This window comes from Notolepis coatsorum (assembly GCF_963971535.1).
Source record: "Notolepis coatsorum genome assembly, chromosome: 8".
Classification (NCBI taxonomy): Eukaryota; Metazoa; Chordata; class Actinopteri; order Aulopiformes; family Paralepididae; genus Notolepis; species Notolepis coatsorum.
Genome location: NC_140172.1, coordinates 150,050,069 through 150,076,039, shown reverse-complemented (window position 1 = coordinate 150,076,039; position 25,971 = coordinate 150,050,069). Strand labels below are relative to the sequence as shown.

General features: G+C 47.6%; 2 protein-coding genes across 2 annotated transcripts in view; both read left to right on the top strand.

Annotated features, from left to right (window-relative positions):
• Positions 1–1,311: 1,311 nt before the first annotated feature.
• On the top strand, positions 1,312–1,644 carry LOC311233695 (fasciculation and elongation protein zeta-1-like; the record flags this gene model as incomplete). The annotated part of the gene is made up of 1 exon (XM_084320690.1): positions 1,312–1,644. One exon carries the CDS (start codon positions 1,312–1,314, stop codon positions 1,642–1,644), a length of 333 nt encoding a protein of 110 aa, XP_084176816.1.
• Positions 1,645–11,937: 10,293 nt separating this feature from the next.
• The window catches only part of LOC311233640 (fasciculation and elongation protein zeta-1-like), a gene marked incomplete at its 3' end in the record, with an annotated part of 15,313 nt that continues 1,279 nt past the window's right edge, over positions 11,938–25,971 (top strand). The window contains exons 1-4 of the mRNA XM_084320606.1: positions 11,938–12,051; positions 21,952–22,039; positions 23,006–23,092; positions 25,386–25,539. Of these exons, the coding sequence (XP_084176732.1) occupies positions 12,047–12,051; positions 21,952–22,039; positions 23,006–23,092; positions 25,386–25,539 (334 nt within the window). The 5' untranslated portion in view covers positions 11,938–12,046. The remainder of the gene's footprint in view (positions 12,052–21,951; positions 22,040–23,005; positions 23,093–25,385; positions 25,540–25,971) is intronic.

Here is a 25,971-nt window from a genome sequence, read left to right as displayed (position 1 = left end):
GTAACAATAGAAAACAAATATATAAATAAATATATATTAATGTCAAATGAATTGTAATAACTAGCATTATGTTGACCTGCAGCGTTACATCTAGCTAATGCTATCGAAGCCCCGCTTTGTGTTGACTGTCAGTGTTGAAATCAGGTTATTGTCTGAAATAGAGGGCGAACACATGCCTCGCCACCTGCGGTACTTAATTAACCATGGGTTTTACCGGGAAGCCAGTTAGCCGGTTATCCCTCTGGGAGCCGGTCCCTTTTTTTGGTGCATCTGGCTCCACCGCCCTCTCTTTGTCTAGACAAGGTGGTGCCTCTCCACCTGCTCCCAGAGAGCTCGCAAACGACCTGTGATTTACTATAGAAGGCAGATTCACTGTTAAAGAGCCTCTCTCCAGATATAATTCAAACCTTTAAAAATGTATCTATTTTGTTGACACAACATTTTATTTTTTTTTTTTTTAACTTTGACCAGTCAGCTGGTTCTTTTTGCGTTTATCGCTTTTCTCTGGTCAAGTATGACCGACAGAAACAGGTTGAATGGGGGTATAGATGGGGGGAAAGACACTCTGAGAAAGTACGGCTTGTCCGGGAGTCGAACTCGCTACCCCAGATCCGTGACGCGCACGGTTGTCCCCGACGCCGAAATAGCGTTTGAGGTACGCGGTGAGCTACTGGAGCTCCCCTGACACAACATATTTACCAGGAGTTTCAAGTTCGGAAGCTCAATATTCTTTCCAAGAATTGTCTGTTTATGCTGAAGGTAAAGGTGTCAAGTTACCACATATTGGACCGTGATAGGTTTGACCTATTAGTGACGTCACACATGCAACTCAGATTTCTGGCAAGTACATAGAAGCTCTCCCTCTCTAATAGAAGAATGTGAAAGGGCGCTCTTGGTGACAAGTTCTGACTGTAATTCCAATCTGTAATTTATTTGACCATATACATTTTGGCTGTATTCACGTTGCATAATATAGACTCTTGAGTTTGAGTTTTGGAAAAACTGAAGATGGAAAATATGGAAAATAAACTTGCCGTAACTAAATAAAAGCTAAATTTTAGCATTTAGAAATATTACACTTTGTTAACAGAACTTTTTGCAACATCAAAAATCATTGAAAACCCAGGCAAATACTCCTATCAAGAGCTCCCTGGTTCAATCTGAGAATGAAAAGAACATCCTCTTTAATCCAATAGCTGCTTGACTTTCAGTGGTGGGGTTTGTTCATACTTGGATTACAGACTGCCTCCCTTTAACATGTCTCCCCTCTCTCTCCTGTGCTCCAGTGTCCCAGACGGTCCGGTGGAAGGCATGGAGGCTCCTCTCGTGTGCCTGGACGAGGAGTTCGAGGACCTCAGACCCTGTCGGATGGAGGACCTGGACCAGGCGCTCCTCAGCCCCTACTCCCCCACCTCCAGCGGCGGTGGGCCCCTGACCTGCACCATCACCCGGGAGGACTTCTCAGAGCTGGAGAACTTCTCCGAGATGATGAGCTTCAAGTCCATGGAGGACCTGGTCAACGAGTTCGACGAGAAGCTCAACGTCTGCTTCCACAACTACAACACCAAGACGGAGTGCCTGGCGCCCATACGCAACCAGACGCACTGCCAGGAGGAGGAGGAGCGGCTGCAGGATGAAGAGTGAGTGACGTAACGACGATCTGGCTTCGCGGCACGCGTGTTCCCCCATGCTCTTTGTTTCAGAGAGACCTGGGGGTGGGTTTAGCCTATGCAGAATGCTGCCTCTGTTATACAAGGCACTCTCTGACAGATTAGTACGGTAGACAGATTAGTATGATAAAAGACCAAAGAACATATAGGCGTCCATATTTGTCCCCCTCTAAAAAATATAGCTAATATGAAAGACAACCCCCCTCCCCAAAAGAGGTACAATTAAATATGTGGGTCAAAACATTTATATATGGTTCTTACCTGTAACTATATAATTGATTAACCAACCATTTCAGACACCCCTACAGGACCATACCATCGCAGACGTTCCTCTCACTCGAGTTCAGTCAGTGGCTTCTGGCTAGCGCAAGGTAACGCAGCCAGTGTAGTGGGTAATGTAAGTAGCTAGCTAGCTTGTTTAGCCCAATACACTTCACTTTCTTACCTTCGGGGTTTCTGAATGAGATTGTGTCACATCGCATTATATTCCATTATATTTGTGTCAGCGGGTACCTGAATGTTGTCATTTCCTTTACACAAATAGAGACATTTCAACCATGAATTGATGCAGAAAAGGCACACATGGGTGCATAAAGGTATACACCAGGATGCAGGAAATGACGCATCGTTTGATACTCAAAGTTTCCTGCATGGGAGAGGACTGTCAGACCCCCCCCATTTAACCCTTTCACGGTCACACTACCAAAGGGTTAACCCTTTCACTGCCACACTACAGAAGGTTAACCCTTTACTATCACACTACAGACGGTTAACCGTCTGTAGTGTGATAGTAAAGGGTTAACCTTCTGTAGTGTGGTAGTGAAAGGGTTAAAGAACATATGGTATTTGGTGTATTTTGGCATGCAGGTGTACGGCACGATGCAACATGCTGTCATGCTCTCTGGCTAGCCACCCATGCGTAGCTTTGGAAAGCGTTTGGAAAGCATTCCAAAGCTACTGCAGGGTTTTTGGCTCACGCCACGTTCTCCACGTGGGGGGGGGGGGGTCGTCCATCGAGGTGGAAGGGTAGATCTGTGGTCGATTACTTCACTATTAGATTACTGCTATATTTTCTATTGTTGTTGTGGAGTTGTTCAGGTTTTGATGTAATGGTCTAGTAGTCTTCACACACTATTAACTTCTGTGGCCGCTGAGAACGGCTTCTGATTTCCTGGTGATGTTCAAGGGAACTATAAAAGAAGGAAGGGTCATCACGTCAGAATTCCAGCAGCGTTCAGGGCACCCAAGCGTTCTATAGCAAGGAAACAATAAAAGAAGGGAGGGTCATTACATCATAATACCAGCGTTCTATAGCAAGGAAACAATAAAAGAAGGAAGGGTCATCACATCAGAATAACCAGCGTTCTATACCAACGGAAACTATAAAAGAAGGAAGGGTCATCACATCAGAATACCAGCGTTCTGGGGGCGGTTAGGTGGCCGAGCGGAGATTGCGTTCGTCACCAGCCCCGGAGCTGAGCTGGATTTGCCTGTTCGAATCCAGCTCACAGCTCCGGGGTTGTCACCAGCTTGGCTGGCCGTCTGCACTGATACAATTGGCAGTATTAGAGGGTGGGAGAAGCTGGCGGGGTGGGTCCGGGTTGTTGTAAACAGCGACTCCTACAGTTCGGTCGGGGCGCCTGCTAAGCGCGGATTGGACGTGAGGGGGATAGTGTGATCCTTCCACACGCTACGCCCTCTCAGTGAGAATCCGCACTGCCAGGTGAAAAGAAGCGGTGATTGGCTGGACGTGTGTCGGAGGAAGCACGTGGTAGCCTCCACTCTCCCAGATGATCTGACTGTGGGGGGTAAGTGCGCAGCGACCAGGAAGGGACTGGGAATTGGCATAACGACTAACATTGGGATGGGAGAAAATCGGCGGAAAAATGGAGGGGGAAAAAGACCAATAAAAAAAAAAAAAAAAAGAATACCAGCGTTCTATACCAAGGAAACTATAAAAGAAGGAAGGGTCATTACATCATAAAATATGTTTTATCATGGTCTTAATTTATTACACCATAAAATATATAGCTAGCTAGTTATAACAAGGCAACAAATTGCTGATCATTCTGACATCCGAGGTAAACATCCAGCCTTCCCCCAAAAAGCCACAGTAGTTAATATTCTGTGAAAACTAGATCATTACATCAAATCCAGAACAACTTCACAACAATATAAAGGTTCTTTTCAATTGTTTTTCAAGACGGTTTTAAAAAACAAAACCAAACAAAGAAATAAGACAAACAAGGATAATGACAGAACATCATAATGATAGCAACCTACAGTATCTACCCCCCCCTCACACACACACACACACACACACACACACACACACACACACACACACACACACACACACACACACACACACACACACACACACACACACACACACACACACACACACACACACACACACACACACACACACACACAGCACTGGGAGCCCATCGGTTAGTCTCCCCCATCTTCCTCGGTCAGTACAGAGGAAGAGGAGGGAAGAGCACTACAGGAGACTTTAGAGGGAAGGGTCCCTGCAAAGGCAGTACCAAGTAATTTTTTTAATCCACTTTTTCTCCTCTTTTTCTATTTTTCTCCCATCCCAATTTAGCTGTCATGACAATTCTCCTCTCCCTGTCTTGATCGTTGCTCGCATGTGCCCCCCACTGGCCGGTTGTAGGGAGGAATCACATGTCGGCTCCGACACGGAGCGCGGACTCTCATTTGGCGAGGAGTAACGTGTGGGAGGCTCACACTGCCCCCGCCATTTTCCTGTCTCTGCTGTGCAGGCGTCCCAACCGACCTGTAGGAGTCGCTGTTTACAACGTCCAGATTACCACCCATCGACTTCCCACCCGCTGACTCTGCCAATTGAGTTAGTATGACGGCCGGCCCAAGCCGGAGGCAACGCCGACAGCCGGATTCGATACCGGTGTCTCATGCGTTGGTGACGAGCGCAATGTCCGCTGTGCCACCCAGCCGCCCCAGTACCAAGTCATTCTGAGTGAACACCTGCACGTTTACATCCTGATGGGAGTGGATGGTGGTGACGACCATAGATATCTATAGAACACTAGATAGCTTAAGGCGGAGTCACCAGCGTCACTGAACCGCCGCCATCTTGCCAGGGGCAGCCTTGAGTGAGAGTGAGTGAGCTGCACAGACAAAAATACTCATAACTCGCTGAAATATTGACGGATTTACAAACGGGTTGGTTTGCTATAAACATCAAAGATGTAGTTATGATACTGCATACTTATAAACATTTTTTTTTTTTAAAGATGTTTTTTTTACAAACCGCTTGAATCATAGCCACGTTAATAATGCTTGTAATAAACCAAACCGTTTGTAAATCCGTCAATATTTCAGCGAGTTATGAGTATTTTTGTCTGTGCAGCTCACTCACTCTCACTCAAGGCTGCCCCTGGCAAGATGGCGGCGGTTCAGTGACGTCGCTCTCCATTGGCCGGCAGCGCGGGCAAGCTATCTAGTGTTCTATATATATCTATGATGACGACAACGTCCTTGTCCGCGGGACACCAGGGGTCACTGACTGCTTTTTCCTTCTGTATCTTGTAGTATGTGTGGCCCCAGTGGGGCTGAGCCCAAACATTCGAACGTTCGAACCTTCGTTTGTTATTTTTAATTAAAAGAAATAATTTTTTTTTTTTTTTTCCCTATTCATTCTGTTTAAACCAATGGGGTTTTTCTTCACAGTTGCAGATAAAGATTATGCTACACTAACATTATAGTATTAAAATAAACTGATGAGTTATATTCATTAAAGAAAGTTGATTTAATTGATTTAGTTGGGCTGGGGCTTCTCCCTGGGCTGGGGCTGGGGCTGGATTGTTGATTTAATAAAAAGAAAAGACTCATTTAATCAGATTAATCACTTTATTCAAATTGAGGATTTAGTTTGAGGATATTAAAAAAAAATATATATATATATATATTTATAAAAAAAAAATATATATATATTTTCTTTTACATTTTTTTTTTTTTATTAAAAACGAAGGTTCGAAGCGGACATCCGTTCGAAAAACCCTGACAAAGTTTGAATCCCAAAAACAGGCTTCTGGGACAGCCTTAGGCCCCAGTGGGAATCAAACCCTCAACCTGGCGGTGTGTTGGTATCATGTTCTACCCTTTGAGCTACAGATCATAATGGCAAATGGCTGCATTTATATAGCGCTTTTATCCAAAGCGCTTTACAATTTGTTCCTCACATGTCACTCACCATGCAACCATGCAAGGTGCCAACCTGCTCATCGGGAGCAATTAGGGGTTACGTATCTTAGTGTCTTGTCTGTATGTTGATCAAACACATAATATGATCAAATACAATGTGACACAATAATAATATCAAACACAACATGTTTACCACAATAATAATATCAAACACAATATTATGGGAAGTTAACTCACCGACTTCTCCAGACTCAGACAAGAAGATGTATAGATATAGCAATTTCCTCCCTGTGTTCAGTAGAGAGATATCCGGCTGCAAGCTAGCCTAGCTTAGCACAAATGAATGGAAGCGGATACGGACCAGCTAGCCTAGCTTAAAACTCCAGAAGAGGCGTTTTTTGGCCAACAGCTAGGCTAGCTGATCCATATCCGCTTCTATTCATTTGTGCTAAGCTAGGCTAGCTTGCAGCCGGATAGCCCTCTACTGAACGCTCAGAGAGGAAAATTGTATCTATCTTCTTGTCTGACTCTGGAGAAGACGGTAAGCATGTTTTCCATGATGTCTGCATGTTCCTTTAAGATTCTGTCCTCTGTATAGGGAGGTGTAGTGGTTACGTCATTGCCGTTTTTCGTGTTCCACCCTCTGTCCAACGCAATGTATTTCCCCATTGCCCATTTCCAAATCGTCTGGTTTAAAACAAATAAAGCATTAACATTTGCATGGTGTACCTTTCTGTGCTTATTCATCCACAATCTATAGCTCAACATGAAAATATTCGCAATTAATAATAAAAAAAATCGCCAAATTCTATTTCAACCCAAAAGCCACAGTAGTTAATATTCTGTGAAAACTAGATCATTACATCAAATCCAGAACAACTTCACAATATAAGTAAGGGATAATGTATAGCTACGAGGTCATTGTCGCAAAATAATTGACCGACACAGAGTTTAAAATACAGAGGCGCCTCGCCGAGGGGGACTGCGGCCTGATTGCATAAAAAAATATATATATAATTTCTTTAATGAAATGAATACATTCTGGAAATCATCTCGCGACCCCCCCGCGGCCACTTTGGGAACCACTGCTCTATAGCACTAACACATGAACAAAACCACTATCCCACCAAATCACAGTCTGATGACACAAGAGGAATCCTCCAAATCACTCTGATCAACAGTGACCAAACACCAAACCAACCAACCACCAGTCTGCACCGTGACCCCACCCAACCCAACCCAGCACGGTACCAGGCTACGTGCTGAATAATTCAACTTATCTTTGTACGCTTCAGTTCCTTTCTGTTGCCTCTGTCTGCCTGGGTCTCTGTCTACCTGGGCCTCTGTCTACCTGGGTCTCTGTCTACCTGGGCCTCTGTCTACCTGGGTCTCTGTCTACCTGGGTCTCTGTCTACCTGGGTCTCTGTCTACCTGGGTCTCTGTCTACCTGGGTCTCTGTCTACCTGGGTCTCTGTCTACCTGGGTCTCTGTCTACCTGGGTCTCTGTCTACCTGGGTCTCTGTCTGCCTGGGTCTCTGTCTACCTGGGTCTCTGTCTGCCTGGGTCTCTGTCTACCTGGGTCTCTGTCTACCTGGGTCTCTGTCTACCTGGGTCTCTGTCTACCTGGGTCTCTGTCTACCTGGGTCTCTGTCTGCCTGGGTCTCTGTCTGCCTGGGTCTCTGTCTGCCTGGGTCTCTGTCTCTGTCTGCCTGGGTCTCTGTCTGCCTGGGTCTCTGTCTACCTGGGTCTCTGTCTACCTGGGTCTCTGTCTACCTGGGTCTCTGTCTACCTGGGCCTCTGTCTGCCTGGGTCTCTGTCTACCTGGGTCTCTGTCTACCTGGGTCTCTGTCTACCTGGGTCTCTGTCTACCTGGGTCTCTGTCTACCTGGGTCTCTGTCTCTGTCTGCCTGGGTCTCTGTCTACCTGGGTCTCTGTCTGCCTGGGTCTCTGTCTACCTGGGTCTCTGTCTCTGTCTACCTGGGTCTCTGTCTACCTGGGTCTCTGTCTACCTGGGTCTCTGTCTCTGTCTACCTGGGTCTCTGTCTGCCTGGGTCTCTGTCTGCCTGGGTCTCTGTCTGCCTGGGTCTCTGTCTGCCTGGGTCTCTGTCTACCTGGGTCTCTGTCTCTGTCTACCTGGGTCTCTGTCTGCCTGGGTCTCTGTCTACCTGGGTCTCTGTCTACCTGGGTCTCTGTCTACCTGGGTCTCTGTCTGCCTGGGTCTCTGTCTGCCTGGGTCTCTGTCTACCTGGGTCTCTGTCTGCCTGGGTCTCTGTCTGCCTGGGTCTCTGTCTGCCTGGGTCTCTGTCTACCTGGGTCTCTGTCTACCTGGGTCTCTGTCTGCCTGGGTCTCTGTCTACCTGGGTCTCTGTCTACCTGGGTCTCTGTCTGCCTGGGTCTCTGTCTGCCTGGGTCTCTGTCTGCCTGGGTCTCTGTCTACCTGGGTCTCTGTCTACCTGGGTCTCTGTCTGCCTGGGTCTCTGTCTACCTGGGTCTCTGTCTACCTGGGTCTCTGTCTGCCTGGGTCTCTGTCTGCCTGGGTCTCTGTCTCTGTCTACCTGGGTCTCTGTCTCTGTCTACCTGGGTCTCTGTCTCTGTCTACCTGGGTCTCTGTCTCTGTCTGCCTGGGTCTCTGTCTGCCTGGGTCTCTGTCTGCCTGGGCCTCTGTCTCTGTCTACCTGGGTCTCTGTCTCTGTCTGCCTGGGTCTCTGTCTGCCTGGGTCTCTGTCTCTGTCTGCCTGGGTCTCTGTCTGCCTGGGTCTCTGTCTCTGTCTACCTGGGTCTCTGTCTACCTGGGTCTCTGTCTACCTGGGTCTCTGTCTACCTGGGTCTCTGTCTCTGTCTGCCTGGGTCTCTGTCTCTGTCTGCCTGGGCCTCTGTCTACCTGGGTCTCTGTCTGCCTGGGTCTCTGTCTGCCTGGGTCTCTGTCTCTGTCTACCTGGGTCTCTGTCTCTGTCTGCCTGGGTCTCTGTCTACCTGGGTCTCTGTCTCTGTCTGCCTGGGTCTCTGTCTGCCTGGGTCTCTGTCTGCCTGGGCCTCTGTCTCTGTCTACCTGGGTCTCTGTCTCTGTCTGCCTGGGTCTCTGTCTGCCTGGGTCTCTGTCTACCTGGGTCTCTGTCTACCTGGGTCTCTGTCTACCTGGGTCTCTGTCTGCCTGGGCCTCAGTCTGCCTGGGTCTCTGTCTACCTGGGTCTCTGTCTACCTGGGTCTCTGTCTACCTGGGTCTCTGTCTACCTGGGTCTCTGTCTACCTGGGTCTCTGTCTACCTGGGTCTCTGTCTGCCTGGGTCTCTGTCTACCTGGGTCTCTGTCTACCTGGGTCTCTGTCTGCCTGGGTCTCTGTCTACCTGGGTCTCTGTCTGCCTGGGTCTCTGTCTGCCTGGGTCTCTGTCTCTGTCTACCTGGGTCTCTGTCTGCCTGGGTCTCTGTCTGCCTGGGTCTCTGTCTCTGTCTGCCTGGGTCTCTGTCTGCCTGGGTCTCTGTCTCTGTCTACCTGGGTCTCTGTCTACCTGGGTCTCTGTCTGCCTGGGCCTCTGTCTGCCTGGGTCTCTGTCTGCCTGGGTCTCTGTCTCTGTCTGCCTGGGTCTCTGTCTCTGTCTACCTGGGTCTCTGTCTACCTGGGTCTCTGTCTGCCTGGGTCTCTGTCTGCCTGGGTCTCTGTCTGCCTGGGTCTCTGTCTCTGTCTACCTGGGTCTCTGTCTCTGTCTACCTGGGTCTCTGTCTACCTGGGTCTCTGTCTCTGTCTACCTGGGTCTCTGTCTGCCTGGGTCTCTGTCTGCCTGGGTCTCTGTCTCTGTCTACCTGGGTCTCTGTCTCTGTCTACCTGGGTCTCTGTCTCTGTCTACCTGGGTCTCTGTCTGCCTGGGTCTCTGTCTGCCTGGGTCTCTGTCTCTGTCTACCTGGGTCTCTGTCTACCTGGGTCTCTGTCTACCTGGGTCTCTGTCTGCCTGGGTCTCTGTCTGCCTGGGTCTCTGTCTCTGTCTACCTGGGTCTCTGTCTACCTGGGTCTCTGTCTACCTGGGCCTCTGTCTACCTGGGTCTCTGTCTGCCTGGGCCTCTGTCTACCTGGGTCTCTGTCTGCCTGGGTCTCTGTCTACCTGGGTCTCTGTCTGCCTGGGCCTCTGTCTGCCTGGGCCTCTGTCTACCTGGGCCTCTGTCTGCCTGGGCCTCTGTCTGCCTGGGCCTCTGTCTGCCTGGGTCTCTGTCTACCTGGGTCTCTGTCTACCTGGGTCTCTGTCTGCCTGGGCCTCTGTCTGCCTGGGCCTCTGTCTGCCTGGGTCTCTGTCTACCTGGGTCTCTGTCTACCTGGGTCTCTGTCTGCCTGGGCCTCTGTCTGCCTGGGCCTCTGTCTGCCTGGGCCTCTGTCTACCTGGGCCTCTGTCTGCCTGGGTCTCTGTCTACCTGGGCCTCTGTCTGCCTGGGTCTCTGCTGCCTCTCGGCCAGTGGACACTCAGAACCGCCTCCGTCTGCTAACAGGCACCGGAGTGGAAATACACGGCAGAGATTCTCACACTGGTTGATAAAATACCCCCCCCCCCCCCCCCCACACCCCCTTGTTGCTAAAAATAGCTCGGTTGTAGGTGGCGTTGGGGTTACTAGAATTGGTCTTCCGCTCTAACAGGGTGTTGATGAGATGTATGATGGTTTCCGTGGCAACGTCATTCTCTATTGGAAAATGGATGAACCTGGCGGGCCTTGTTATAATTATGATAATTATAGAAGCACAGACATCAATATACTGTATGACCCCTGTGAATAATGTGACATTCCTCCCAAAGCCCTGATCTGCGATTTCCTTTTTACCATATCAATGTAGGGTATATGAACGTGCATTCTTGTACTTGTACAAATATGTACTGTACATGGAAGATACGCTATTTGTCTTTAATAACCTACGGTAAATCCGAATATGTACAGTTTTTATAAACATTACCAACGTAAGCAAAACTTGTTTATTGTCTCTAGACTCTAGAGTTAGTCCTTGCATCAGCTCACTGACAATGCAATCAACTCACTGACAGACTAAACGGTTTGCAGACTGACTGGCTGACTGACTGGCTGACTGACTGACTGACTGACTGACTGACTGACTGACTGACTGACTGACTGACTGACTGACTGACTGACTGACTGGCTGACTGACTGGCTGACTGACTGACTGACTGACTGACTGACTGACTGACTGACTGACTGACTGGCTGACTGACTGACTGACTGACTGACTGACTGACTGACTGACTGACTGACTGACTGACTGACTGACTGACTGACTGACTGACTGAGTGTCTGATTGACTGACTGACTGACTGACTGACTGACTGGCTGACTGACTGACTGACTGACTGACTGACTGGCTGACTGACTGACTGACTGACTGACTGACTGACTGACTGACTGACTGACTGACTGACTGACTGACTGACTGACTGACTGACTGACTGACTGGCTGGCTGGCTGACTGACTGACTGACTGACTGACTGACTGACTGACTGACTGACTGACTGACTGACTGACTGACTGGCTGACTGACTGACTGACTGACTGACTGACTGACTGACTGACTGACTGACTGACTGACTGACTGACTGACTGACTAGGCCCAGCAGGTCAGGTCTGTACCAACTAGTTCCTGTAGGCTAGATGGACCCTGTGTGTGTGTGTGTGTGTGTGTGTGTGTGTGTGTGTGTGTGTGTGTGTGTGTGTGTGTGTGTGTGTGTGTGTGTGTGTGTGTGTGTGTGTGTGTACATGTGTGTGTGTCTGTACGTATTCTTGTGACTACTATTCTACTATTCTTGTGTGTGTGTGTGTGTGTGTGTGTGTGTGTGTGTGTGTGTGTGTGTGTGTGTGTGTGTGTGTGTGTGTGTGTGTGTGTGTGTGTGTGTGTGTGTGTGTGTGTGTGTGTGTGTGTGTGTGTGTGTGTGTGTGTGTGTGTGTGTGTGTGTGTGTGTGTGTGTGTGTGTGTGTGCATGCTCACAACCGGCCGTGAGGTAAGCGCTGGTGATGAATAGCTTGTTGTTGGCCAGGCGGCAGGGCAGTGCCACTGGGCGAAGGCATGGGGCCCTGTGCCAACCTCCGAGGAAAAACAAGCCTAACAAAGGCTCAGTTTCTCCCTCCGACTCCGCTGTCATTCTTGCTCCCAGACAGACGCTCTCACTGGCTCTCCGCACTCTCGACGTCTGTTTGACACAATGATGTGAGAGGCTTTATCTAAATCTCTGCTCAGGATACCTTGAAAGTGGTAGTAAGGCATGCTTTTCTTTTCCGTCGTCGCTCATTGTTTGGTTCCAGCCTGTATTGATTGCGTTTTCTATTGAGCTAGTTATTGACGAGCTTGGGTCAGATATCGACGGGCCTGCAGTTTGAGAGGGAGGGGGGGGGGGAGGGGGGGGCGCTTCAGTGCTTCAGTGTCATTGAGACAGAGTGTATTTCATCATCATCATAATTTTTATTTAAGCAAGAGTACATTTAACATCAGCTCAGTGTGTATTTGACTCTATAAAGAGTACATTTAACATCAACTCAGTGTATATTTTAGTCTGTAAGAGTACATTTAACACCAGTTCAGTGTGTATTTTAGTCTGTAAGAGTACATTTAACATCAGCTCAGTGTGTATTTTAGTCTGTAAGAGTACATTTAACACCAGTTCAGTGTGTATTTTAGTCTGTAAGAGTACATTTAACATCAGCTCAGTGTGTATTTTAGTCTGTAAGAGTACATTTAACACCAGTTCAGTGTGTATTTGACTACATTTAACATCAGTTCAGTGTGTATTTGAGTCTGTAAGAGTTGATTTAACATCAGTTCAGTGTGTATTAGAGTCTGTAAGTGTAACAGTACATTTAACATCAGTTCAGTGTGTATTTGAGTCTGTACGAGTAGATTTAACATCAGTTCAGTGTGTATTAGAGTCTGTAAGTGTAACAGTACATTTAACATCAGTTCAGTGTGTATTTGAGTCTGTAAGAGTAGATTTAACATCAGTTCAGTGTGTATTAGAGTCTGTAAGTGTAACAGTACATTTAACATCAGCTCAGTGTGTATTAGAGTCTGTAACAGTACATTTAACATCAGATCAGTGTGTATTTGAGTCTGTAAGAGTACATTTAACATCAGCTCAGTGTGTATTTGAGTCTGTAAGAGTACATTTAACATCAGCTCAGTGTGTATTTGAGTCTGTAAGAGTAGATTTAACACCAGTTCAGTGTGTATTTTAGTCTGTAAGAGTACATTTAACACCAGATCAGTGTGTATTTGAGTCTGTAAGAGTAGATTTAACATCAGCTTAGGCTATGGTTAGACTAGTGTATTCCTGGCTTTTTTTTATACGTTTTTGACGACGTTTGATGTCCTATCTACACAGACAGAAATGCGTTTTTTGGCGTTTTTTTGTGGATACGGCTGAAACGCAAAATTGTGTTTGCGTTTGGAGATACGCAAAAAAAACGCTTCGACAACAGCGTGTAGTCAGCACGGAGCAGTTGTTGCGAAAACGCCCATGCGCAGTAGATACCATCTGCGTGCCCTTCCGGTGACAACAGTGTGTGTGTTTGGGACAGAGGCAGAGCTCCGTGTCCCAAATAGCTTCAGCTACCATGTGTTGTCAAGTTATTGTTATAAGGACCCCAGTCCAAGCTACAACAGTCTGCATTCCCTTAACAATTGTTTGTATTGAGCCGTATTGTATTGTACCCATATGCAATATGTTAAATAAAGTTTACATCCATTCATTCTGCTAGCATTACCGATTGCATGAGCAGCTGGCTAACGTGAGCTATCAGGATTCAGACCCTGTTAGCTCAGAGTTCCTCTTTCAACTTAACAAGCATTAAACAAAATGGCCCAGTCATCTATTCACCTTTGTTTAATACACACAGCGTTGTCTCTAATGTTATCTAACTACTGATAGCTCGCGATATCATCAGTTTTGATGCTGGCTAAGTAGCGTGAGCTAACGTTAGCTTCTAGCCACAATGCTATATTGTTATAATGGCATACTCCATTGACGTTAGCATGCAGCTAACAATGCTACCGATCGTTTTTAGACTAAACTATCCGCTCTTGGTGGTCACTTGTGTTGATGTTAGTTTTGTTTCATCAACAAATGACAGGCAGAACACACAGTGAATGTATCCGTTTTGTTTATTGCACTTTTATTAGGCTTTGCTGAAAAATTATTACTGCATTGAGTAAATAGGCAAAAGATGGTGGCGCCCATAGGCATCTGCCTTGTTGACATTTTCTTTGCTGGAGCTTCCACCAGGAAGTGTATTGGCACATTCGTTCTGATTGGTTGAAATTGCCTTCATGTTTGCCACCTACTGCCACCTACTGCTTTGGCAGTGTACTACATCAGTGTGCTCGGCTGACAAAAACGAAAAAAAAACGAAAGTGTGACTCGAGGCGCATGACGTCGCGGCGATACGCTGCGATACGTATAAGAAAACAATACGAAATGATACGAAAGGTGTAACCTCAGCCTTAGTGTATATTTGACTACATTTAACACCAGCTCAGTGTGTATCTGGGTTCAGAGTTTCAAATGTGTTCTTATAGTCAAAATACACATTGCTGTTTGTAAACTCAAAACATGGAAACAACACACCTAAAAAAAAAACTCTAATGCTATTTAATCTAATACAACCAAATCATCTCTAGACACACCAGCTAAAAATAGTAAACAACAGCCATATGACAGAAATCAGTTGCAGTATACTGTCATCACAACAGTGACTCAGTTTCAGTATACTGTCATCAAAACAGTGACTACTCAGTTTCAGTATACTGTCATCAAAACAGTGACTCTACTCAGTTTCAGTATACTGTCATCACAACAGTGACTCTACTCAGTTTCAGTATACTGTCATCAAAACAGTGACTCTACTCAGTTTCAGTATACTGTCATCAAAACAGTGACTCTACTCAGTTTCAGTATACTGTCATCACAACAGTGACTCTACTCAGTTTCAGTATACTGTCATCAAAACAGTGACTCTACTCAGTTTCAGTATACTGTCATCACAACAGTGACTCTACTCAGTTTCAGTATACTGTCATCAAAACAGTGACTCTACTCAGTTTCAGTATACTGTCATCAAAACAGTGACTACTCAGTTTCAGTATACTGTCATCACAACAGTGACTCTACTCAGTTTCAGTATACTGTCATCACAACAGTGACTCTACTCAGTTTCAGTATACTGTCATCAAAACAGTGACTCTACTCAGTTTCAGTATACTGTCATTACAACAACAGTGCCTCTACTTAGTTTCAGTATACTCTCATCACAACAGTGACTCTACTCAGTTTCAGTATACTGTCATCACAACAGTGACTCTACTCAGTTTCAGTATACTGTCATCACAACAGTGACTCTACTCAGTTTCAGTATACTGTCATCAAAACAGTGACTCTACTCAGTTTCAGTATACTGTCATCACAACAGTGACTCTACTCAGTTTCAGTATACTGTCATCAAAACAGTGACTCTACTCAGTTTCAGTATACTGTCATCACAACAGTGACTCTACTCAGTTTCAGTATACTGTCATCACAACAGTGACTCTACTCAGTTTCAGTATACTTTCATCAAAACAGTGACTCTACTCAGTTTCAGTATACTGTCATCACAACAGTGACTACTCAGTTTCAGTATACTGTCGTCACAACAGTGACTCTACTCAGTTTCAGTATACTGTCATCACAACAGTGACTCTACTCAGTTTCAGTATACTGTCATCACAACAGTGACTCTACTCAGTTTCAGTATACTGTCATCAAAACAGTGACTCTACTCAGTTTCAGTATACTCTCATCACAACAGTGACTCTACTCAGTTTCAGTATACTGTCATCACAACAGTGACTCTACTCAGTTTCAGTATACTGTCATCAAAACAGTGACTCTACTCAGTTTCAGTATACTGTCATCACAACAGTGACTCTACTCAGTTTCAGTATACTGTCATCACAACAGTGACTCTACTCAGTTTCAGTATACTGTCATCACAACAGTGACTCTACTCAGTTTCAGTATACTGTCATCACAACAGTGACTCTACTCAGTTTCAGTATACTGTCATCAAAACAGTGACTCAGTTTCAGTATACTGTCATCACAACAGTGACTCTACTCAGTTTCAGTATACTCTCATCACAACAGTGACTCTACTCAGTTTCAGTATACTCTCATCACAACAGTGACTCTACTCAGTTTCAGTATTGTGGCAATTCCAGGTGTAGGGGTGGCAGAATAAACAACACACAGACAGGTTGCAGTTCCCAAAATCATACTCTTTATTTTCTTAGTCAAATAATAACGGTTTGCTGTCGGCCGGGCGGCGTCTCCGCTCTGTGGCCTTTTGCCTTGCGCTGCTACGGGGGACTGAGAGGAGGCTCCTCGGCTCCATTAAGTCCCCCCTCTCCAACAGGCGCACCGCGCCGTGATTCGCTAATCAGGTAATCACTCTGATGGGTATTTAGTGACAGGTGCGTCCGGAAGCGGACGCCCAAACATGGGCAGCGCCCAGCCATTGGGTCGCCACATAGCGCCCATCAATCACCAAGCCCAGGGGTGGCTTGGGGTTGCCACAGTACCCCCCCTCCAGCTCCGACCGTCGGGGAAGAGCGTCCAACGCCCAACAGGCATCCTTCCTGGAGAGGGCGTCTGCGTTGCCATGCGCCACCCCTGACCTGTGAATGACAGAAAAGTTAAATGACTGTAACTCCAGAAACCATCGAGTCACCCTGGCATTGGTCCCCTTTGTCTTGGCCATCCAGACTAGGGGGGCGTGATCCGTCACCAGCGTGAAACGCCTCCCCAGCAGATAATAGCGGAGCGTCTCCAGTGCCCACTTAATTGCCAGACCTTCGCGCTCCACCGCAGAATAGTTGCGCTCGTGTGGCAGCAGCTTCCTGCTCACATATAAAATCGGATGTTCCTCACCCTCCAGTTGCTGGGAGAGGACCGCTCCCAGTCCCACCTCTGATGCGTCTGTTTGTACCGTCATCTCCTTGTCGAAGTTCGGGGAGATCAGCACCGGTCCCGAACAGAGGGCAGTCTTGAGGTCCTCGAACGCCGCCTCCGCCTCCGGTGTCCACTTCACCGTGAACGGCCACCGCGCCTGGGTCAGATCTGTGAGGGGAGCAGCGCGAGCAGCAAAGTTAGGGATAAACCTCCTATAATAGCTCGCTAGCCCATTAAATGTCCTGACCTGCTTCTTGGTTAAAGGGCGAGGCCACTCCCTTATTGCATCAATCTTCCTCTTCTGCGGTTTCACATTGCCCCGGCCTATTGTGAACCCCAGGTACTCTGCCTCTTCTAATCCCAGCCTGCATTTCTTTGGGTTGGCGGTGAGACCCGCCTCCCGGAGGGCCCCCAACACCGCTCTCACCTTTTGGAGGTGGGTGTCCCAATCCGACGAGTGGATGATAATGTCATCGAGATATGCGGCTGCATACTCCCGATGGGGCCGTAGTACTCTGTCCATCAGCCTCTGAAAGGTAGATGGCGCCCCATGCAGGCCAAACGGGAGAACTTTATAATGGAACAGCCCATCTGGGGTGGAGAAAGCCGTCTTCTCCCTTGAGGCGGGGGCCAGAGGGACTTGCCAATAACCCTTCGTTAGGTCTAGTGTCGTGATAAATCTGGCCAGGCCCAGTCTGTCAATGAGCTCATCCACTCTAGGCATGGGATAGGCGTCAAACTTTGAAATTTCATTAAGCTTCCTGAAATCATTACAGAACCTGGTTGTTGAGTCGGGTTTTGGCACTAAAACAATAGGACTGGACCACCCGCTATGAGACTCCTCAATTACTCCCATCTCCAGCATGACCCGCACTTCTCTTCTGACTGCCTCTCTTTTTGCCTCTGGGATACGATAGGGCTTCAGCTTTACCTTGTCTCCCGGGCTGGTAATGATGTGGTGCTGGGCCAATGTGGTGCGGCCCGGCGTGGCCGAGAACACGTCCCGGTTCTGTTGGACCAGCTCCCGAAGCTCCTGCCGTTGGGTCGGGGACAACTGTTCCCCGATGGGAACATCGGCCGCCTCTGCCACCTGCTGCGCAAAAGGGGGAAGAGGGGGGGGCGAGAGCAACACATCCCGGGCATGCCATTTCTTCAACAGGTTAACATGGTATAACTGTCGATGCTTCCTACGGTCGGGCTGGTGGACCTTGTAGTTGACGGGACCCACTTTCTCGATTATGTCGTAGGGTCCCTGCCATTTGGCTAGGAATTTGCACTCTGCTGTCGGTACCAGTACTAGGACTCGGTCCCCCACATTAAACTCCCGTGGCTGTGCGCCCCGGTCATAAATGCGCTTCTGTGCGTCTTGGGCCTGTTGCATGTGTTCTCTCACCACTGGCCAGAGCGCCTTCATCCTGTCTCTCATTACCTGCACATGCTCTATGAGAGACCGGTGGGGCGTCGGCTGTTCCTCCCAAATCTCCTTTGCGATGTCCAGGAGACCCCGCGGCTTGCGGGCGTAGAGCAGCTCAAATGGCGAGAAGCCAGTGGAGGCCTGTGGGACCTCACGCACAGAGAACATCAGAAAGGGCAACAACTGATCCCAATTCTTCCCATCCTTCTCCATCACCTTCCTTAGCATGCTTTTCAGGGTCTTGTTAAAGCGCTCGCACAGTCCATCCGTCTGTGGATGGTATATGGAGGTTCGTAGCTGTTCCACTTTCATTAGTTTGCACATTTCTTTCATGACCCGCGACATAAAGCACGAGCCCTGATCCGTGAGAATAGAGTCGGCAATTCCCACCCGACTAAACAAATGAAAGAGCTCCCGTGCCACAATTTTGGCCGTCACCGTGCGTAACGGGATGGCTTCGGGGTAACGGGTAGCATAATCTATGATTACCAGTATATACTGGTGGCCTCGGGACGATTTAACTAGAGGGCCCACTACGTCGAGGGCAATTCTTGAGAATGGGGTCTCAATGATGGGCAGCGGGATCAGAGGACTTTTATATTGTACCTTTGGTGCTGCGCGTTGACACTCTGGGCAGCTCTGGCAATAGTCCTCTACCGCTCTCTTCATGCCCGGCCAATGGAAACGCGCCCTTATGCGCTCCATGGTTTTGTCCACGCCCAGGTGCGCTCCGAGGATATGTGAATGCGCCAGCTGGAGTACAGTGGGAATAAAGAACTTCGGTACCAGCAATAGATCCCTAACCTCATCATTCTTTTTTACAACTTGGTACAGCAATTGTCTTTTTATTGCAAAGTGAGGATATGGCAGGTTACTCACCCCCTCCACGGGATTTCCATCTATGGTCTTGATATTCGCCCAGGCCTGCGTTAGGTTTGGGTCTTCCAGCTGGGCCGTTCCGAACTGACCCGCCAGGTCCCTCCCCACCTCGTCCGCCTGGGGGAACTCCGCAAAGGGGTCCTCGTCACTGTTATCCGTCTCGGGGCCCGCTTGGGGCGCTGGCGCGTCGTCACCCACACCTGATGCCGTCTCTGTCTCACTCCCCGGTATATCCAGGGGTTCCGGCGCGTCGTCACCTACATCTGAGGCCGTCTCAGTCTCACTCCCCGTTACGTTCAGAGCACACACCTTCGGCTGACGTAACCCTTTCTTCTTCCTCGGTTTACCCGTAGAGGGTGGGGTGCGCGGGGAGATGACGGCTGAGCACAGCTGGCGATACAGGGGGCAGTCTCGACCAATCAGCAGCGCTACCGGCAGGTTAGGTATGACGCCGGCTGTCATCGAGCAGACCCCCTTGGTGGTTGTCAGGGTGATCGGCGCTGTAGGATACAACTTTGTGTCCCCGTGCACACAGGACACTGACACTTGCGGAGCCTCTGCGTCGCAGTGTGCCAAATGGGGCTGAACCAGCGTTATGGCACTACCCGAGTCCAGGAGCGCTACGGCATCTTTGTCGTTGACGCGCACGGGTAAAAGTGTCGCCGATGTTTCCTTATGGGCCCAACAGGCTGCGCCATAGTTGCACGTCTTTCCGCGGGGGTCTGAAGCTGCCGCCGATGGCATGGACACATCCCGGCCTGGGCAGTTCCACGAGAGATGCCCGGGCTCGCCGCAGTCGTAGCAGCGTCTTTGGTCCTGGTCGAACAGCGGTCTTCTTCGGGGTAGTTCGGGCTCACCTGCGTTCCCTACCCGGCCCCTTGGGCTGGGCTCGTCGGGACCCCTCCTTGTTCTCGGCCGCTCTGGCTTTTCCCCTCGCCCCCCTTTGAGTAACTCCCGCGTTACCTGGTGGGCCTCCACAATATTCACCAGCTGCTCCACGGAGCGGGGGTCCGCTTGACTCGCCTGCTTCTTCGAGTCATAGGGGAGGGCTCTGACAAAGCGGTCCATAACAATCCGTTCCAAAACCGTGGGCCCTCCGGGGTCAGTCATCAGCCAGGCTCGGCTTGTGCGGACCAGGTCGTGCATCTGGGAGCGCGGGGAGGCCTGTGCGTCATACACCCAGTCATGGAACCGCTGCGCGCGGGACTGCAGACTATGGCCGTACCGGGACAGAATTTCCTGCTTTAGCCGAGTGTAGTTCCCGGCTTGCTCCGGTGGCAGGTCCTGGTAGGCCTTTTGTGCATTACCCGACAGGAAGGGGGCCAGCAGTCCCCCCCAGTCGTCTTCGGGCCAGCCCTCCCGGCCGGCGGTGCGCTCAAACGCCAGGAGATAGGCTTCTATATCCTCCTGCTCCGTCAGCTTGGGGATGAAGCGCCCGGGGTTAGGCCGCGTCCCGGCGGCCCCTTCCTCCTGCCTGTGAGCGGCCATCCGCTGGAGCTCCGCGTGGATCATCCCCGTCTGTTTCCTCTGTTCGTGCAGGGCCTCTTCGTGCCGGGTCTGTTGTTCCATGCTCGCCTGTACAAGCTGCTGCACCAGCGCGTCCATGCTTTTTCCGTTATTAAATTTATATATATATATATATATATATTTTTTTTTTATTTCTTTTATTCTATTCTGATAAAGTCTATTGTTGTTTATTCTGCACCCCTGATTGCCAGTAGACTCTGCCCGCATTCTCCACCACTGTGGCAATTCCAGGTGTAGGGGTGGCAGAATAAACAACACACAGACAGGTTGCAGTTCCCAAAATCATACTCTTTATTTTCTTAGTCAAATAATAACGGTTTGCTGTCGGCCGGGCGGCATCTCCGCTCTGTGGCCTTTTGCCTTGCGCTGCTACGGGGGACTGAGAGGAGGCTCCTCGGCTCCATTAAGTCCCCCCTCTCCAACAGGCGCACCGCGCCGTGATTCGCTAATCAGGTAATCACTCTGATGGGTATTTAGTGACAGGTGCGTCCGGAAGCGGACGCCCAAACATGGGCAGCGCCCAGCCATTGGGTCGCCACATAGCGCCCATCAATCACCAAGCCCAGGGGTGGCTTGGGGTTGCCACAGTATACTGTCATTACAACAGTGACTCTACTCAGTTTCAGTATACTGTCATCACAACAGTGACTCTACTCAGTTTCAGTATACTGTCATTACAACAACAGTGACTCTACTCAGTTTCAGTATACTGTCATTACAACAACAGTGACTACTCAGTTTCAGTATACTGTCATCACAACAGTGACTCTACTCAGTTTCAGTATACTGTCATCAAAACAGTGACTCTACTCAGTTTCAAGTTCAAGTTTCAAGTTTCTTTAATAGTTGTCGTACAGAAGTACAGAATACTTTTATACAAAATGCTTCTTTCTGTTACGCTCCAGAGACTGTGCTAGACAAAAGATAAGTATGGAATTAAATAGTATAGCATGTAAAATAGAAGTAAAAAATAGAAGTCACGTACGTAGACACAGTGTTCAGTATATACATATGTACAATGTTCGATGCAGAATAGAAGTAACTGAGTTACCATACAATATACAATATACTATGCAATATACTAATATATAATATACTATATAGTGCAAAGCAGAAATGGGATGAGGTACAATTTAGGTACAATTTACAGTAAGGTGTACTGAGGTGCTCAGTTTCAGTATACTCTCATCAAAACAGTGACTACTCAAAGTATCTCGATTTTCTTGGTCACTGAAAGTGTATTTATTTACACTGTGTTTGTTTGTTTGTTTGTTTGTTTGTTTGTTTGTTTGTTTGTTTGTTTGTTGTAGTGTGTGGGACGCTCTAACGGACAACTACGTCTCCAGCTGGGACGACCCGAACACAGAAGGGATCAACGGAAACCTTCCTAACCAGGAGGTACGTCTAATTCTACTCCATCGCAAAATAAACACACCGTGTGGGGGGGGGGGGGGGGGGGCATTATGGAAAATGTGCTTACCATCTTCTCCAGAGTCAGGCAAGAAGATAGATACCCACATTATGGGAAGTGTGCTTACCACATTCTCTCTGTGCGTTCAGTAGAAGAAAACAATCCGGCTGCAAGCTAGCCTATAGCTTAGCACAAATGAATGGAAGCGGATACGGACCAGCTAGTAGTGGTAGTGGAAGGGTTAACCCTTTGTAGTGTGGTAGTGAAAGGGTTAACCTTCTGTAGTGTGGTAGTGAAAGGGTTAATTTTTTTTCCACTTTTTTTTTTCTTCTCCCATCCCAATTCCATTGTGCCAATTCTTCCCTCCCCTGTCTTGAACGTTGCTCGCATATGCCCCCCACTGGTCGGTTGTAGGGAGGATAGAAGCCTTGCATCACATGTCTCCTCCGATACACGAGGAGGCAGCCTGTCACATCCTTTCACCTGCCAGCGCGGACTCTCATTGGCGAGGTGTAACGTGTGGGAGGCTCACACTACCCCCGTCATTTCCTGTCTCTGCCGGTCAGGTGTCCCCCAACCAACCTGTAGGAGTTGCTGTCCACAATGTCCAGATTACCACCCCTCGACTTCCCACCCACTAACTCTGCCAATTGAGTTAGTATGACGGCCGGCCCAAGCCGGAGGCAACGCCGACAGCCGGAGTCGAACCCGGTGTCTCTTGCGTTGGTGACGAGCGCAATGTCCGCTGCGCCACCCAGCCGCCCTAAAGGGTTAACCTTCTGTAGCGTGGTAGTGAAAGGGTTAACCTTCTGTAGTGTGGCAGTGAAAGGGTTAACCTTCTGTAGTGTGGCAGTGAAAGGGTTAACCTGCTGTAGTGTGGTAGCGAGGGTTAACCTGCTGTAGTGTGGTAGCGAAAGGGTTCATTACTTACATTTCCTCTGGACATTCTTTAGATTCATGAAAAAGAAGAGGAAGAGATGAATGAGAAGAACGACAATGCCAACTGTCTGAATGAGGAGCCTCTCATCACCGCTGACCAGGTGGGTATTTAAAGCTGCACACATAGGTAGGCCCAACGTTTTCAAATCCTCTTTAGCTACGTCATCGCGCACTCGGACCGGGTCGGGCTGAACCAGGGGTGACCCTCCTGAGTGTCGTTCCCCCATGTGATCACCTCTGGTTGGGCAACGACCAGCGCCGCGGAATCCATAAAAGGCCACGGTCTCATATCTAGAGCGTAAAATGTGAACACAGTGGCGGAAAGTTACCTTGATTGAGGAAATGGCTTTTTTTGTAGCAGTTTTTCGTATCAGCCATGTTTATTAAAGCAACACGGCAACATGGGAAATTCGCTTACCGTCTTCTCCAGAGTCAGACAAGAAGATAGTAGAACGCTATCCGGCCGCGAGCTAGCCTAGCTTAGCACACATTAATGGAACCAGATACAGACCAGCTAGCCCTAGCTTAAAACTCTGGGAGAGGTGTTTTTGTGTCAACAGCTATAGGCTAGCTGGTATCTATCTTCTTGTCTGACTCTGGGGAAGATGGTAAAAGCATTTCCCATAATGCTGGTGTGTTCCTTTAAATGGTGCAGTTATATCTTCCATAGTGCGGCTTTAAAGAGTAACTAAACACATTTTGCTGCCCCCTAGTGGTATATTTTCACCCTGCTGCACACCCCCACCTCCTTGAACCATCTGCTCCTCTTTTCAAGAAACTAAACATTCTGACTGTGTCTGAGGTTAATTCTTTACAGATATGTATATTTGTGTACACATGCATTTATGATCACAATCTACCAAATGGTTTTAATAGTTTTTTTTTCTTTTAATTCAGATGTTCCTTCATATGTTACACGTCAGTCCAGGGATATATTATATATATATATATATACTGAGGAAATCTCCATCTCTGCTTATTTCTTAAGCAAACTACAAAAGAATGCTCATATCTAAAAGTAGTAGATAGATAAACAGGTCATACATGTAGGTATGCATTTGGTTATGTGGGTGGGTAGGTTTGTAGGCAGGTGGGTGGGTGGTTAATTTATGTATTATTATGTACGCAGTATACAGTATAATTATGCATGTATGTACTGTGTGTATGTATGTTTGTATTAACACGTATCTTTTGAATGTATTCTGGTATTTTATAACATGTATATTTTTGTATTTTTGTATGTTTGATTTACAAAACAGGGGAAGTTCTCGATAAGCCTCTAGGCTTCTAACTACTCCTTCACAATATGGTTATAACTTATTATATATTTTTTTTTAAACTTTTGTTTAACTGTGTTAATAAACAAATACAAAAAATACAAAATACCTCAATGGACCCTCAGATGACATTTTGACGTGTCATTGGTGATGTCATAGTACTGTACCTCTTCTTCCTAGACAGACTGAGTGTCATAGTACCTCCAAAGAGGCACTCTGACATCACAGATTGGGGCGGGGCAGTGTGCAGCAGTACTCTGACATCACAGATTGGGGCGGGGCAGTGTGCAGCATTACTCTGACATCACAGATTGGGGCGGGGCCGAGTGTGAAGCAGTACTCTGACATCACAGATTGGGGCGGGGCAGAGTGTGCAGCATTACTCTGACATCACAGATTGGGGCGGGGCAGAGTGTGCAGCAGTACTCTGACATCACAGATTGGGGTGGGGCCGAGTGTGTAGCAGTACTCTGACATCACAGATTGGGGCGGGGCCGAGTGTGCAGCAGTATGTGTTCAGTTACTCTTTGACATCGACATCATGACTAGTTAAGAATGGAATGAGAATAGAAATACATATGATACAGTATTTTTTATCTATCTATCTATCTATCTATCTATCTATCTATCTATCTATCTATCTATCTATCTATCTATCTATCTATCTATCTATCTATCTATCTATCTATCTATCTATCTATCTATCTATCTATCTATCTATCTATCTATCTATCTATCTATCTATCTATCTATCTATCTATCTATCTATCTATCTATCTATCTCTCCATCTATCTATCCATCTATCCATCTATCCATCTATCTATCTATCTATCTATCTATCTATCTATCTATCTATCTATCTATCTATCTATCTATCTATCTATCTATCTATCTATCTATCTATCTATCTATCTATCTATCTATCTATCTATCTATCTATCTATCTATCTATCTATCTATCTATCTATCTATCTATCTATCTATCTATCTATCTATCTATCTATCTATCTATCTATCTATCTATCTATCTATCTATCTATCTATCTATCTATCTATCTATCTATCTATCTATCTATCTCTCCATCTAACTATCTATCTCTCCATCTATCTCTCCAGGTGATTGAGGAGATAGTAGAGATGATGGAGAACTCTCCGGATCCCGGGGAGACGGAGGAAGAGGATGAGGAAGAGAGCATCAGCACCAACCCCTCCCTCCTGGAGGAGATCCGACAGCTGTCTCTGGCCTCGAACAACAACTGCTCCTATGAAGGTAAGGCAACGGACCAGTCTCCTATTATCATCCCTACACGTCTCAAATTATCACCCCTACACGTCTCAAGTCTCCTATTATCATCCCTACAAGTCTCAGTCTCCTATTATCATCCCTACAAGTCTCAGTCTCCTATTATCATCCCTACAAGTCTCTTATTATCATCCCTACACGTCTCAAGTCTCTTATTATCATCCCTACAAGTCTCAGTCTCCTATTATCATCCCTACAAGTCTCAAGTCTCTTATTATCATCCCTACACGTCTCAAGTCTCTTATTATCATCCCTACAAGTCTCAGTCTCTTATTATCATCCCTACAAGTCTCAGTCTCTTATTATCATCCCTACACGTCTCAAATGATCATCCCTACACGTCTCAGTCTCCTATTATCATCCCTACACGTCTCAAGTCTCTTATTATCATCCCTACAC